At 42.0% G+C, this 13,824-nt stretch overlaps 2 protein-coding genes across 2 annotated transcripts; one reads left to right on the plus strand and one right to left on the minus strand.

Annotated features, from left to right (window-relative positions):
• Positions 1 to 2,535: 2,535 nt before the first annotated feature.
• LOC138951720 (mitochondrial ribonuclease P catalytic subunit-like) lies at positions 2,536 to 10,116 on the minus strand. Its single transcript, XM_070323282.1, has 6 exons — positions 8,779 to 10,116; positions 6,517 to 6,567; positions 5,801 to 6,050; positions 5,177 to 5,316; positions 3,999 to 4,188; positions 2,536 to 3,560 (listed from the first exon to the last, which is right to left on the minus strand). Exons 1-6 carry the CDS (start codon positions 9,822 to 9,824, stop codon positions 3,375 to 3,377), a joined length of 1,863 nt encoding a protein of 620 aa, XP_070179383.1. The 5' UTR covers positions 9,825 to 10,116; the 3' UTR covers positions 2,536 to 3,374.
• Positions 10,117 to 10,263: 147 nt separating this feature from the next.
• LOC138951719 (uncharacterized) lies at positions 10,264 to 13,123 on the plus strand. The gene has a single exon (XM_070323281.1). It carries the CDS (start codon positions 10,334 to 10,336, stop codon positions 12,401 to 12,403), a length of 2,070 nt encoding a protein of 689 aa, XP_070179382.1. The 5' UTR covers positions 10,264 to 10,333; the 3' UTR covers positions 12,404 to 13,123.
• The last annotated feature ends 701 nt before the right edge of the window (positions 13,124 to 13,824 follow it).

The following is a 13,824-nucleotide window of genomic DNA, read 5'->3' on the forward strand; positions in this document are numbered from 1 at the left end:
GAGGACTGCTATGATTACTAATAGTCTAGTTTGCATCTTTTGGTGCTTTTGTCTTTCTTTCTTTGCTGTTTGGTCATGATCATATGTATTGATGGACTGATACCCCCCGCGGGTTAGGGGGAGTCCCATATTGGTTGGGACGAGAAAGAATTTACCCGATGCTACCCAGCATGTCGTAAGAGGCGACTAACGGTTCTGTTTCTCCTTTTTGCCCTTGTTAAATGTTTCTTGTATAGAATATAGTCAATGTTTGTAAAGATTTTAGTCAAGCAGTATGTAAGAAATGTTAAGTCCTTTGTACTGGAAACTTGCATTCTCCCAGTAAGGTCATATATTGTACTACGTTGCAAGCCCCTGGAGCAATTTTTTGATTAGTGCTTTTGTGAACAAGAAACAATTAACAAGTGGCTCTATCCCATCTCCCCCCCTTTCCCCTATCCCATCTCCCCCCTTTCCCCGTCGCGATATAACCTTGAATGGTTGAAAACGACGTTAAACACCAAATAAAGAAAGAAAGATGGACTGATGGGTTGTCTCGTAACGGTTTTATGGTCTATGGGTAGCTGAAAGAAATAATGTGGGACTTTGAATAGTGGTGTGCAAATATCTGAATCATTTCACTTTTTGGTGTTCAGTGGTCATAGTCTTCAGTGTCGTGCTCACAGAGTGCTTTGCTCACACAACAGGAAGTCGTTCTGGGGGATGAAAAATAAAATTTGATGTCGTAAATGGATGTTGCTTTTATCTTAGAAAAGATGGGCGGGGATGTAGCTCAGTTGGTAGCGCGCTGGATTTGTATCCAGTTGGCCGCTGTCAGCGTGAGTTCGTCCCCACGTTCGGCGAGAGATTTATTTCTCAGAGTCAAATTTGTGTGCAGACTCTCCTCGGTGTCCGAACACCCCCGTGTGTACATGCAAGCACAAGACCAAGTGCGCACGAAAAATGTAATCCATGTCAGAGTTCGGTGGGTTATAGAAACACGAAAATATCCAGCATGCTTCCTCCGAAAACGGCGTATGGTTGCCTAAATGGCGGGGTAAAAAAAACCGGTCATACACGTACCCATCTCCCCCCTTTCCCCGTCGCGATATAACCTTCGTGGTTGAAAACGACATTAAACACCAAATAAAGAAAGAAAGACAAATCTTTTGTTTAAACACTAAGTGATATAGTTATCTTTTTCTTAAATGCCAAGATTATAGGTAGTGGAGAGAAAGGTGTGATTGTTTGAGGCAGAGAGAATGAGAGAGATGTTGAGAGAGAATAAAAGCCATATATCTACGAAGATTGGATTGGATTGGATAAGATTTACAGTCCAGTGAGGTTACCCTCATGGAAATTCGGGCTGCTTTCTCCCCGGGGAAAGCGAGCTGCCATACATACGGCGCTACCCATATTTATTTTTTTCCTGCATGCGTGTATTCATGTTTCCTGAGACTTAATGCCGTGTGAGATGGAATTTGTTTTTACTTTATTCCAAGTCCCACAGGTACTTGATGGACATTTTTATCTATCCTACTGTTCACGGCCTATTATTCAAAGTCACACGGGTATTTTGGTGGACATTTTTTTAATCTATGGCTATACAATTTTGCCAGGAAAGACCCTTTTGTCAATCGTGGGATCTTTAACGTGCACACCCCAATGTAGTGTACACGAAGGGACCTCGGTTTTTCGTCTCATCCGAAAGACTAGCACTTGAACCCACCACCTAGGTTAGGAAAGGGGGGAGAAAATTGCGGCCTGACCCAGGCCTGAACACGCAACCTCTCGCTTCCGAGCGCAAGTGCGTTACCACTCGGCCACCCAGTCCCATTAGATAAGACATTTTGCCTAATTTGTCACTCAAATAGTTATATTTTCTGTAGCCATTACATTTGGTCAGTAATACACTATTTTTTTTCTTTTTTGTTCATTGTTTTTACAACTTTACCATTTGCGAAAGGAAACAGTACCGTCCGTTACAGAGAAAGAGAGAAGGGCACATGTGAGAGAGAGAGTCTTGGTATGTCTGTATCATCTTTATCTGCTTTGCTGCGCTTTAAACATGATTGTAATCATGCGGGTTTGTACTAAACTGGGTGTTGGAGACCAACTTATGGGATGTGTCAGTATAAGGTGCTTGCAAAATGTAACCACTTCTCAGCCTCATTTTCAGGTGAGAGTTGGACAAGTTGTTAGTGGTTACAAGCTCCCATGCGTTGTGATACTTGTTGCCTTTGAGGACTGTATGGATTGTTATGACTGGTTGTTTATTGATGTCGTTAAGATAGAAAAAGAACGTAGAGTATTAAGGTGAGGTTCATTGACATTGAGATCTAAATTTTGACTTTGTTCAAAAACCATGCGGGATATTACATGTATGGGCACTGAAAAAAATAAATGCTTGACAAAAAATTAATGTGTTGCTGTCTGTTTTGTTCATTCGTAAATCGGCTGGGTTGTTTTTCTATTTATTTGTTTTGCTTGAAGAAGAAAACTACCTCCCACACATGGTGAAAACAAACTACCTCACAAAACAAAACAAACACACCATTCAAGATCAATAATGCACTTTTTTCATTTCAACATCTTGCTCTTAGCCACATTTATTATGAAATATAAGTACCATATTTCACTTCTGTCATGCAGTTCACGTAAGTGTGAACATTTACAAATAAACACATTTCTGCTTTATGCACCGTCTCGTCGGTTTGGTGATAAAGGTGACTCAACAGGTCACAACTAACAAAATCTGATAAAGAAAATCATGTAATACTATATATTGCAATGGTCCAAAATGTCCCTCATGCACTGATCTCAATGTAGGTACGGTGAAGTTCAGGTGCATAGATTGCTACCAGACGGTCCATCAAAATCTGCCTCAACGTTGCCACCCTGTTGAAGTCACTCAGGTGTTGATCATATGCTGCAGATATTAAAGAAACTCATGCACGCGATGAGGTCAACGCTGTAAATCAATGGAAATCTGTTTCTTCCTTGCCACTCGTCAGAATTGGTACACTATTTGTGGAGCCGTGAAGCAAAACTTGCCCCTTATATCGTGTGTGAGCACTTTATTTTGGTCAACGTTTGCTGTAAATCAGCAAAAATCTGTTTCTTTCTTGCCACTATTGTCAGAATCGATTTACTTTCTGCGCCACTGTGCAGCTACACTTTGCCCGTTATACAATCTGTGCACTGGTAGGAGCACTTTACTGTGCTCAACGGTTGCCGTAAATCAGTGAAAATCTGGGTTTTTTCTTGCCACTCTTGTTAGAGTTGAATCAATTTCTGAGGCGCTGTGAAGCTATATGTTGCCCGTTATACAATCTGTGCACTGGTAGGAGCACTTTACTGTGGGCAACGGTTGCCGTAAATCAGTAAAAATCTGCTTATTTTCTGCCACTCTGGTCAGAATCAGTTTGTTTTCTTTGTTGTCGTGGGGCTGCACGCTCCCCTTTGTACCGCAGACACAACACAGACTGACTACTGGAGCGAAGGCCAGAGGTACCGTCATCGTAGGGAATGTGCCACCCTTTCTCGTCCTTCACTGGGCCGCAGTCATACTGGCTGGGCATCTGCAACACAGAAATAACAAGAAATAATGGAATGAAGTGGAAAAGGTTTTTTTTCAGTATAAACTGCTTGTTCTGTTTCAAATGTTTACTACACAGCCAGGTTTTGGCTTGTGTGAGGTTAAAAGAAATAACCAGGCTAAGAAATGTCATTTCTAGATACCTCTGTTCTTTATGATGCATAAATACGCACAATACTACTGTCTTCTCTACCGTCATCGCTAGGCCCTCATCAAAAACACACTCATTGCTCATAATAAGTCAACACAGAGACTGGCATCCATGCAAGCTATCTTCAAGTAGAAGAAGAAGCGAATTTAGCATTACCCCAAACATTTGCATCACAAATCCATGAAACAGAGATATCCAAACACAGATAGACTGCACACATTCTATCTAATTAACACTGCCAACAACAAGTTGAAGATTAACTCTACTCACACTAACTGAAACTCCGTCTGCCTGTGCTACAAAGTTGACAATTTGCCTGGACTTCTGCCATCGCTCAAAGATATCCTTGAAGCCTGGACCAAGGTTGTATTTGTGATCACGCATGAAGTCGCCAGACACGAACAGGCAGTCTCGGCCACTATACAGGGTTGCGTACAGGAGGAATGGATCATCTGAAGATCTGAAAGAAAGAGCAATTCACAATGGAATAATCATGCTTGCAGTATGACACTGACAGAGGTTGTAAGGCCAACAAAAAAAATAGGTCTGTTTACGGTAACCCGACCGACCCTAGTTTTTAGGCCCGACCCTAATCTTTTTTTTTGGATCGTCTGAAAAAAACAAAAAAAAACGCAGCAGACGACAGAAGGGAGGTAAGCTCAAAGTACTGTTTATAGTTATGTTGGGCAAAAACAGGGATTGATGAGAAGAAATGAACTGTGAAACATCATAGAGAGGGGAGAAGAAAAAAAAAAATGGAAAAAAAAAAATGGAAAAAAAAAAGCCGACCTACCGACCCTATTTTTTCACTCTATGTTACCGTAAACAGACCTATTTTTTTTTGGCCTAATCACCTTCCTGCAAATAGATTCACAAAAGAATAACTACCAACCTGACCAAATCTGGTGCAGTTTGTAAACTACCGTAGAACCCCCCCTTTCAGGCCCTCCCTCCTTTTGAGACTTTGTTTCTTCAAATGTTCTTGTTATAAACTCTGTAAATTTACCCCCATTTAAGACTCCCTCCTTTTTAAATCCTGAATTTCTCAGATTTGTGGGGGTCATAAAAGGGTGGTTCCATGGTAGTGCCTTCAATAAAACGCACTTGAAGTGATCATCAAAATGAAGCCATATTAAAAAAAATTGCCATACGGTAATTGATGATAAAAAAACAACAACTTTATTTGGAGATTCTGATTGTCCTTCAGTTACTCAAAGCAGATCACCAAAACTAATGTCAAAAACAAAATTACAAACAAAATAAACAAAAAACAATAAACAATAGCATAGTTTCTGTGCAAACGCAAACACAATCTCTCAGTACATCATATGTGTATCTTTACTTATACATGTATTTTGTTATCAATGGACTTCATTGTAAGGGAACAGAAGAAATCTCTGCTTTCTTGGTTACCTTGTAGACAGCCTTCAACAATCTGAAAGACTCACATGTTTTCGGTGAAGAACACCTTTGCATTTCTACGGATGTAGGCCATGTCAGCTGAGGGCCACCTCTTCATATGTGCTCGTCCAATCACCAGAACCTTCATGTGTCGTTCACGAGCAAAGTAGTGCACAATCTCACGTAGCTGCAAAAGTACAAGCCAGAGAATGTACTGATCAAAATATGTGTTATATGAGACCATGAGGCATTCTTGACTAAACTCAGAGGAGCAATATTTTGTATAAGATATCTTCATAGTTCTTTAAGTTTAAGATACAATTTTATTTTCTCTAGTCCTAACACTTACTAGTAAGACTGGAAAACAATCTTATGGAGCAAGCATAAAGAGATATGTGCCTGAGAACAAGCCTGAACTTTGCTTTAGGTCTTTGAAAATTAACCTTACTCTGTCATTTGTGTGAAACTGCATTGATGACAACAAAGTTTGTATGCAATCAATCATGGCATGAACAAAAGATACCAATAAATTTTTCTGGCAGCGACAAGGTAAACAGCAAAACACAAGCAAAAATGATTTCATGGCAAAACGGTTTCCAATACAAATTTTTTTCAACTGTAAAGATGCAAACAGCAAAATACTGCCTCGTGTACACATCTGCAAAACTAACCTGAGTGGATCTTCTCAAACCGAATTTTCCACTTCCCCTCATAGCAATGTTCAAGGCATCCAGAACAACATCAAAGGGTGCATGCTCCATCACAAAGTCTTGGAACTTCTCCAACTCTGCCGGGTTGGTTTTGAGGTACACATTACTCCCAACCAGAGTGCGCTCCAAAAACTCTCGTTGCAGTGCTTCGAAGTCAGAGCTGGCCAGCTCTATACGATCCAGGTTTTGCCTGCATGCATGGCATGTACCCCTGAAACAATTAGGATTGCTCATGAGAATGAGGTTAGAACTTTTATACAGAATGAAAGGCATGAAATGACAAAAAGAACTCAAGAGGACGTGGTTTTCCACATGCAGGTCATTCTGATGGTGTGTTTTTTATTATACTCATCCCATACCCAGGGCATAGGGGGGAGGGGGGGTTGAGGAGAGGGGGGGGGGGGGGGGGGTTGAGGAGAGGAGGGGTTGAGGAGGGGGGGGGGGTTGAGGGGGGGGGGGGGGTTGAGGGGGGAGAGCAGGGGTGGGGGGGTGGCATGCCTTTGAATATGTCATCAGAATTAGGTTGAGGGGAACAAATGCACCATAGTCACATAGGTTTTTTTCTCCCAAGTTGAATCATGGGATGTATATATATGTCCGATGTAAAGTAGGAATAAACAGCTGCTAAGGACGCATCTTTAACCAATTCATGAGATAAAACACTGAAAGGCACCGACCTGACTGTGTTCACTGTAGCCCACTTGCAGCTCCACTTCTCCTGTGACAATCTACCAAAATAAATGAACACTTATAGAAACAAAAACAGCAATTATATAGAACACACAGCTCCATCATCAACTATTTACATTTTTTAAACAGTGGAACTCTGTTTTTAAGACCCCCAAATCTAGTATTTCCTCCTTTTAAGACCTGATTTATCAGATGTTCTGTGCACATGCAGCTTCTGTGAACTTAACCCCATTTTAAGAGTCCCTCCTTTTTAAGATCTGATTGTCTTGGTTTGGGTAGGTCTTGAAAGGGAAGTTCCAATGCTTAATTATGATACCCGGTACTTAAAACAATATTTATTCCATCATGCAAGACATGTTCCTGAAGAGTTCAAAATGCAGTTTAAAAAGTAACTCAAACATTTTCTGAAAACAATATTCTGCCTTTTTACATTTAGTCAAGTTTTGACTAAATGTTTTAACGTAGAGGGGGGAATCGAGACGAGGGTCGTGGTGTATGTGCGTGTGTGTGTCTGTCTGTGTGTGTGTGTGTGTGTGTGTGTGTGTGTGTGTAGAGCGATTCAGACTAAACTACTGGACCGATCTTTATGAAATTTGACATGAGAGTTCCTGGGTATGAAATCCCCGAACGTTTTTTTCATTTTTTTTATAAATGTCTTTGATGACGTCATATCCGGCTTTTCGTGAAAGTTGAGGCGGCACTGTCACGCCCTCATTTTTCAACCAAATTGGTTGAAATTTTGGTCAAGTAATCTTCGACGAAGCCCGGACTTCGGTATTGCATTTCAGCTTGGTGGCTTAAAAATTAATTAATGACTTTGGTCATTAAAAATCTGAAAATTGTAAAAAAAAATAAAAATTTATAAAACGATCCAAATTTACGTTCATCTTATTCTCCATCATTTTCTGATTCCAAAAACATATAAATATGTTATATTTGGATTAAAAACAAGCTCTGAAAATTAAATATATAAAAATTATTATCAAAATTAAATTGTCCAAATCAATTTAAAAACACTTTCATCTTATTCCTTGTCGGTTTCTGATTCCAAAAACATATAGATATGATATGTTTGGATTAAAAACACGCTCAGAAAGTTAAAACGAAGAGAGGTACAGAAAAGCGTGCTATCCTTCTTAGCGCAACTACTACCCCGCTCTTCTTGTCAATTTCACTGCCTTTGCCATGAGCGGTGGACTGACGATGCTACGAGTATACGGTCTTGCTGAAAAATGGCATTGCGTTCAGTTTCATTCTGTGAGTTCGACAGCTACTTGACTAAATGTTGTATTTTCGCCTTACGCGACTTGTTACATTTAGTCAAGTTTTGACTAAATGTTTTAACGTAGAGGGGGGAATCGAGACGAGGGTCGTGGTGTATGTGTGTCTGTGTGTCTGTCTGTGTGTGTGTGTAGAGCGATTCAGACTAAACTACTGGACCGATCTTTATGAAATTTGACATGAGAGTTCCTGGGTATGAAATCCCCAGACGTTTTTTTCATTTTTTCGATAAATGTCTTTTATGACGTCATATCCGGCTTTTCGTGAAAGTTGAGGTGGCACTGTCACGCTCTCATTTTTCAACCAAATTGGTTGAAATTTTGGTCAAGTAATCTTCGACGAAGCCCGGACTTCGGTATTGTATTTCAGCTTGGTGGCTTAAAAATTAATTAATGACTTTGGTCATTAAAAATCTGAAAATTGTAAAAAAAATATTTTTTTTATAAAACGATCCAAATTTACGTTCATCTTATTCCCCATCATTTTCTGATTCCAAAAACATATACATATGTTATATTTGGATTAAAAACAAGCTCTGAAAATTAAAAATATAAAAATTATTATCAAAATTAAATTGTCCAAATCAATTTAAAAACACTTTCATCTTATTCCTTGTCGGTTCCTGATTCCAAAAACATATAGATATGATATGTTTGGATTAAAAACACGCTCAGAAAGTTAAAACGAAGAGTGGTACAGAAAAGCGTGCTATTCTTCTCAGCGCAAGTACTACCCCGCTCTTCTTGTCAATTTCACTGCCTTTGCCGTGCGCGGTGGGGTGACGATGCTACGAGTATACGGTCTTGCTGCGTTGCATTGCGTTCAGTTTCATTCTGTGAGTTCGACAGCTACTTGACTAAATGTTGTATTTTCGCCTTACGCGACTTGTTCTTTCTTGCTGTCTACGATGCTGATTATCTTCAACTAAAAATGACTGGTGTAACAAAGAACAATACATGCACACATACTTGGTGTAGTAAAGTTCCACTTGTTTTGCCTTAGTCGGTGAAAGGGGCCAGTTGTATCTCCAGACACACGCAAGAAACCTCTCCATTAGATCATGGCTGCCTGCTTTCTCACACTCATGTATAATGTGCCTCAGCACTTTGTCCTGCGGTTCAAACCCTTTTGATGCCAATTCATCAAGAAGCTGGAATGCCATCTCAAGATCACCTTCTCTTATCGCAGCTGCAATGATTGGGCTGAAATAAGCTGTCCCTGGGCTAGCTGTCAATTTTGCCATTTCAAGAATGTCCAGCGTCTTCTGCCACTGAGAAGTTGTTGCCAGTCCGGATATAAGGTACTTCGCAGTTATAGCATCAAACACATCAGACATTTCCTGAACTTTCTGGAAGGTTTCCAGAATGATCTCCTCTTTGTCCTCTCCTCCATACTCTCCCTGAAGCGCTATGTACAAACACAGGGTTGAAATCTTTGGAGGAGAATCGGCTGCTGTGCTGAGGTAGCTAACAAGAGAGGCGGCGAGTTTTGCATAACCAGAGTGATACATCAGCTGCATGCATAAAGTCTCCCACGATTTATGCAGGTGTGGGTTTTCTGCGCAAGCTTCAAGCTGAAATTGTTTCCAGTCTTCAGCTGAATACTCAAAACTGTCGGCCTCATACTGCCTGAGTTTGGACTGAAATGCAGACATTGCAGCACTTCTGGCAACCAAGTGTGGAACTGCTGCAGGTCCTTCCTCCAGGTCCTCCTCCTGAATCCCTTCATCACTGGCAGGAGAGTCATCACTAGCACAAGAAGCAACATCCTCCTCTGAGAATATGTTCTTGATATTCACTGTCTGAGGAGTTGGAACGCCTCTGTGGACTTGTGCTTTTGTAAATCTGCGTTTTGACATGTCTCTGCCCACAAACCTCTTCTGAAATGTTTCTTCTGGGGGTAACTTCGTTTCAACTGATCCGGAAACATGCTGTTTTCTGTTGAAGAGAAGGGAAGGTGGGGTTCTCATCCTCAGGGCACGATGAGCGACGTGACGAAAAATTAGCAGAGACATTTAAGCGCAGGGTGATGACTCCGGTCTCTTACGCTATAACATCTTGTAGAGCAGATACTGTATCTGACTATCTCTGTGTAGACTGACTAGAGCACAAAACGTGACATTGGCACGCGTTCTTTTTGGTCAATGTTTGAATTAATTGAAACCAAAGTACACAAAGGCTAAAGTAAATGTGTTGATTTTATATGGATCCACGGGCACTTTACATTTTGCACACACCCCTTGAGGATACGATTCGGAGATCTCATAACAAACTGTACATTGACTTTGTCGTCCGAAACTCCTTGGGGGCCATGCGATTGTAGCAGACGATAATTTCCGCTTCCGGTCAAGGGGAATCACTCTCAGGAGCTGCTTATCATAATATTGAGAGACACTCATTAACTTTCGATTGATTTTCTTCGGCAGCAGAAAGATGATCGGCTACACACCCAGAGTGAATAATCACAGGATTCCCTTCTAGTGAGTCAGGGTGACCGGCGGCAGCACTGAAAGCACGATGCACCATGTCGCACTACATGAAAGCATCGCGAAAGACTTTCTCCAAAAACGCTCACGATTCTGTTATTCGCCCCCTTCTACGACAGCGGGACACTGGGGAACTTTGCGATATCGAACTGAAGTTAAATGGCCGAAAATTCTACGCTCACAAGGCCATCCTCGCTCTCGGAAGCCCGTATTTTCTGTCCATGTTCACGTGCGATATGCGAGAGAAGACCACGACAGAGGTCGATCTGTCTGCCTCCCTGAGTCTGGAAAACGACGATGTGTTAGCTCGTGTTCTGGACTTTATGTACACCGGCTCAATACTCCTCACCACCGATAACGTGGTGGAAATCATCGCCGTTTCTGATTTCCTTCTCATGGATGACCTCAAAGAATACTGCAAGCAGTTTCTGCTTGATCTTGGCAATCTCGATTTGTCAAATTGTCTTCGGGTTCGATTCCTAGCAGACGATCACAATCTGCCAGAGGTTGCAGATGCGGCTCAACATATCATTGAAGCAAGATTTCATGACTATCTCATCCACCATGATGAGATCCTGGACTTGCCACCAGACTGCCTACTCCGTCTCTTGAAAATTCCCTCCGTCGTGCAGCACACCAGCTATCTTGAGCTGAAAAAGGTTGTGAACCGCTGGGTCGACCAGGAGCCTTTGGTACGCCAGACCTACTTGCCATGTTTAATAGACTGCGTGAAATCCTGGATATCAGACTATGCAAATGAAGCCTCGTACTTGGGTCGAGAGCTGCGTCGATCCTTGGAAGGCGCAGAAGCATCCTTGGCTTTTCATTCTACTGAAACAAGCCCTGTCTGTGATAACGCCAAACCCATTGCCTCGCTCAGTAAAAGCATGCCAGGACTGCTGAGTCCAGACAAGTCAGAAACACCTGTTTTGTTCACCGCCGTGTGTAATCAGGGACTGAAGTTCATGAAGCTGATGGTGTACGACTTGTCTCTGCAGAAATGGTTCCACTTCCCGCTGTCGGGAGAACGCATGCTGCAGCTGGTGCCATCAAGACAGTCGGTCTGCAGTATGCTGGTGCACGACGCTCGCCTCTACATGTACCTGTGCTACAGCTTCCCCTATCCCACAGACATGCTGAAGATCAACATCTTGGTGGTGGACCTGATCACCGGCCAGCCCTCCCTCTTCTCCTTTCGCACGTCAGACAACTACAACCCCTGCTACCGCACCACGCTCACCAACTACCGCACAGCGCCGCCTGCGATGACGCTGTGCAGCAACCAGCTGGTGGTGGTAGGGAACAAGGAGGGGACCGGCCACCTGTTTGTCTGCAACCTCAACAGCAACCAGTACTCCTGCTTCCAGATCCCAGGCTCCAGATTCATCAGCCTGGCGAGGTGCGTGGTCAGGGAGAACCGTCAGATTTTCGTCTGGTTTCGTCATCGCACCGGCCCCTCAGAGGAGTTTTGTGTGAAGAAGTCAGTGGGCTTTACGATGTTTGACATCAAATCCAAGATCTTTTGCTCCTTGGACATGTCCGCCCCTGACATCTCGTACGATCATTTCGTACGATGTTACACAATGTGTCTGCGTGATGACACAGTGCACGTCTACCATCCCGGTGAACCTGCCCTGGTTTGGGATGAAATTCGTGCTAAATGGATCACGTCTGTTCGCACCATTCCTTCACCCAGCGGGGAGGTGGCAGCAGGCGGTGAAGGCCAGGCCTATGGGCACCAGCTCATCACTTCAAAAGAAGAAAGCATCTACGTTCTGAACAATGAGCAGCCCTTCAGCACTTCTCTGCATGAAATCTCGGAGAAGTTCCCCTGTGCCATGGCCCACATCCCTCCACCCATTGATAACATATCTGTGGTTGCCCCCGGTAACGTACCTGTGTCTGTTGTGCAGTCGCTCAGTCCATGCAGCAAGTATGACGATGCTTACGCAAATGCACTGCATGTCACCCTCCAGCATTCTGACGGCGAGACAGACGACAGCGCCTCTGCTTGTGAGGATCCCAACTCTGACAACGATGACTATGAATATGATGATGACATTTATGACTATGATTTTGGTTACAACATTGAGGGCTTAGATTTTTGAGTGACTGGGTTACGTACATGTATGTAAATTATGTATTTGAAATAAGGTTTTAAGGGTTACAGGGGGTTACAGGATGACAATGATATTCATGACTATGACTTACATTACAAAATTGAGGGCTAAGATTTTTCAGTGGCCGGGTTACAATTTACATGCATGTTAATGTATTTGAATTGAGGTTTTAAGGGTAAGTGGGTGTTTCACTGCAGTTGGACAATGGCAATTGTGGTTGGGTTTTCTGATTATATTACATCTACACCATTTGTCTATTTTTGTTAGATACAGTAGTTAGGTTTGGAATAATATGCTATGCATATTTATGTTCCCTGAATGATATTTGATTGTAGTAGACATGACTCAAAATCAAAATGATGCTAGCATTTGAGAAAAAATGGTGTGCTGTCTGCAAGGATATGTACACTACAGTCACACAGTTTGAAACTGTTGACGGATTAAACAGATCTGACAGCCTGATCAGACATATATATATATTGTAGCTTGTTTCATTTCATCACACTCAAAGATTGGCAATCTTTGTATTTCATATATTTACATGTCAATTATACAGTGTATTGTACTGGCTGACCTGTCATGAACACTTGCACCTTTCTATTTTTATGCTGGGATTAGTCATGACAGGTCATAAGGTTCTTCACATACCACCCAGGGGGCTGGGCCGCTATTGCGGGGGTCCGCTATTGCGCGAATCTAACCCTAACCCTAACCCTAAAAGATTCGCGCAATAGCGGCCCCACGCAATAACGGCCCCGCGCAATAGCGGGCCGACCCCCCACCCAGCAGTTTATTATGAAAGGTAGAGGTCAAACAGTGCATATGCCGAAGTCAGCTGGTTCAGCAATGTGACATCACTCAACCCAGAATGGGTTGAACTGTGCTGTCTTGTATGTAATGCTTTAGTCAAGGACTGGCAGCAGGAAACAGTTTTGGGAAGGAATGTCTCAACACTTGTTCATAGTTTTCATGTTTCTGTTCAAATTTGTTTGGACTTAACAATATTTATACATTGCTGAAGAATCTATGTGTACATGTATTGTAATTAGATGTTTTATAGTGCTTCAAATTATGATTGCAAAGCAGTAAACTTTGAACTGTAGTATTCAACACTATTAATGGAAAACATGAAATACTCTTCCCGTTTGCTAAACAAAACTCAAAATCAGTGACAGCAGCCTTTTAATATTCAAGTTATTCAATATTGCATGCATTGTTGTGGTTGTCACTTGTAATTTAATCTGTTCTTTAAAACCATTGTTATTGAAATCCAAATTCAGGGAATCTTCAGAATCTAGTGAAAATCTTCCAGTTCAAGGTATATTTTGCTTGGGTGCATGTGGCATTTAAAAAGATGTTTCATGAGAAGTACGTGTTTCGAGTCATGAGAATCTTGGGATTATTTTACC

Source organism: Littorina saxatilis, linkage group LG17 (assembly GCF_037325665.1).
Source record: "Littorina saxatilis isolate snail1 linkage group LG17, US_GU_Lsax_2.0, whole genome shotgun sequence".
NCBI lineage: Eukaryota > Metazoa > Mollusca > Gastropoda > Littorinimorpha > Littorinidae > Littorina > Littorina saxatilis.

Coding starts and splice junctions, on each gene's coding strand:
- LOC138951720 (XM_070323282.1), bottom strand. CDS start 9,824: ATGTCTCTGCTAATTTTTCGTCACGTCGCTCATCGTGCCCTGAGGATG. Junction 6,051..6,516: donor GCTACAGTGAACACAGTCAG/GTCGGTGCCTTT, acceptor TAATTGTTTCAG/GGGTACATGCCATGCATGCA. Junction 5,317..5,800: donor GTTTGAGAAGATCCACTCAG/GTTAGTTTTGCA, acceptor GTACTTTTGCAG/CTACGTGAGATTGTGCACTA.
- LOC138951719 (XM_070323281.1), top strand. CDS start 10,334: ATGTCGCACTACATGAAAGCATCGCGAAAGACTTTCTCCAAAAACGCT.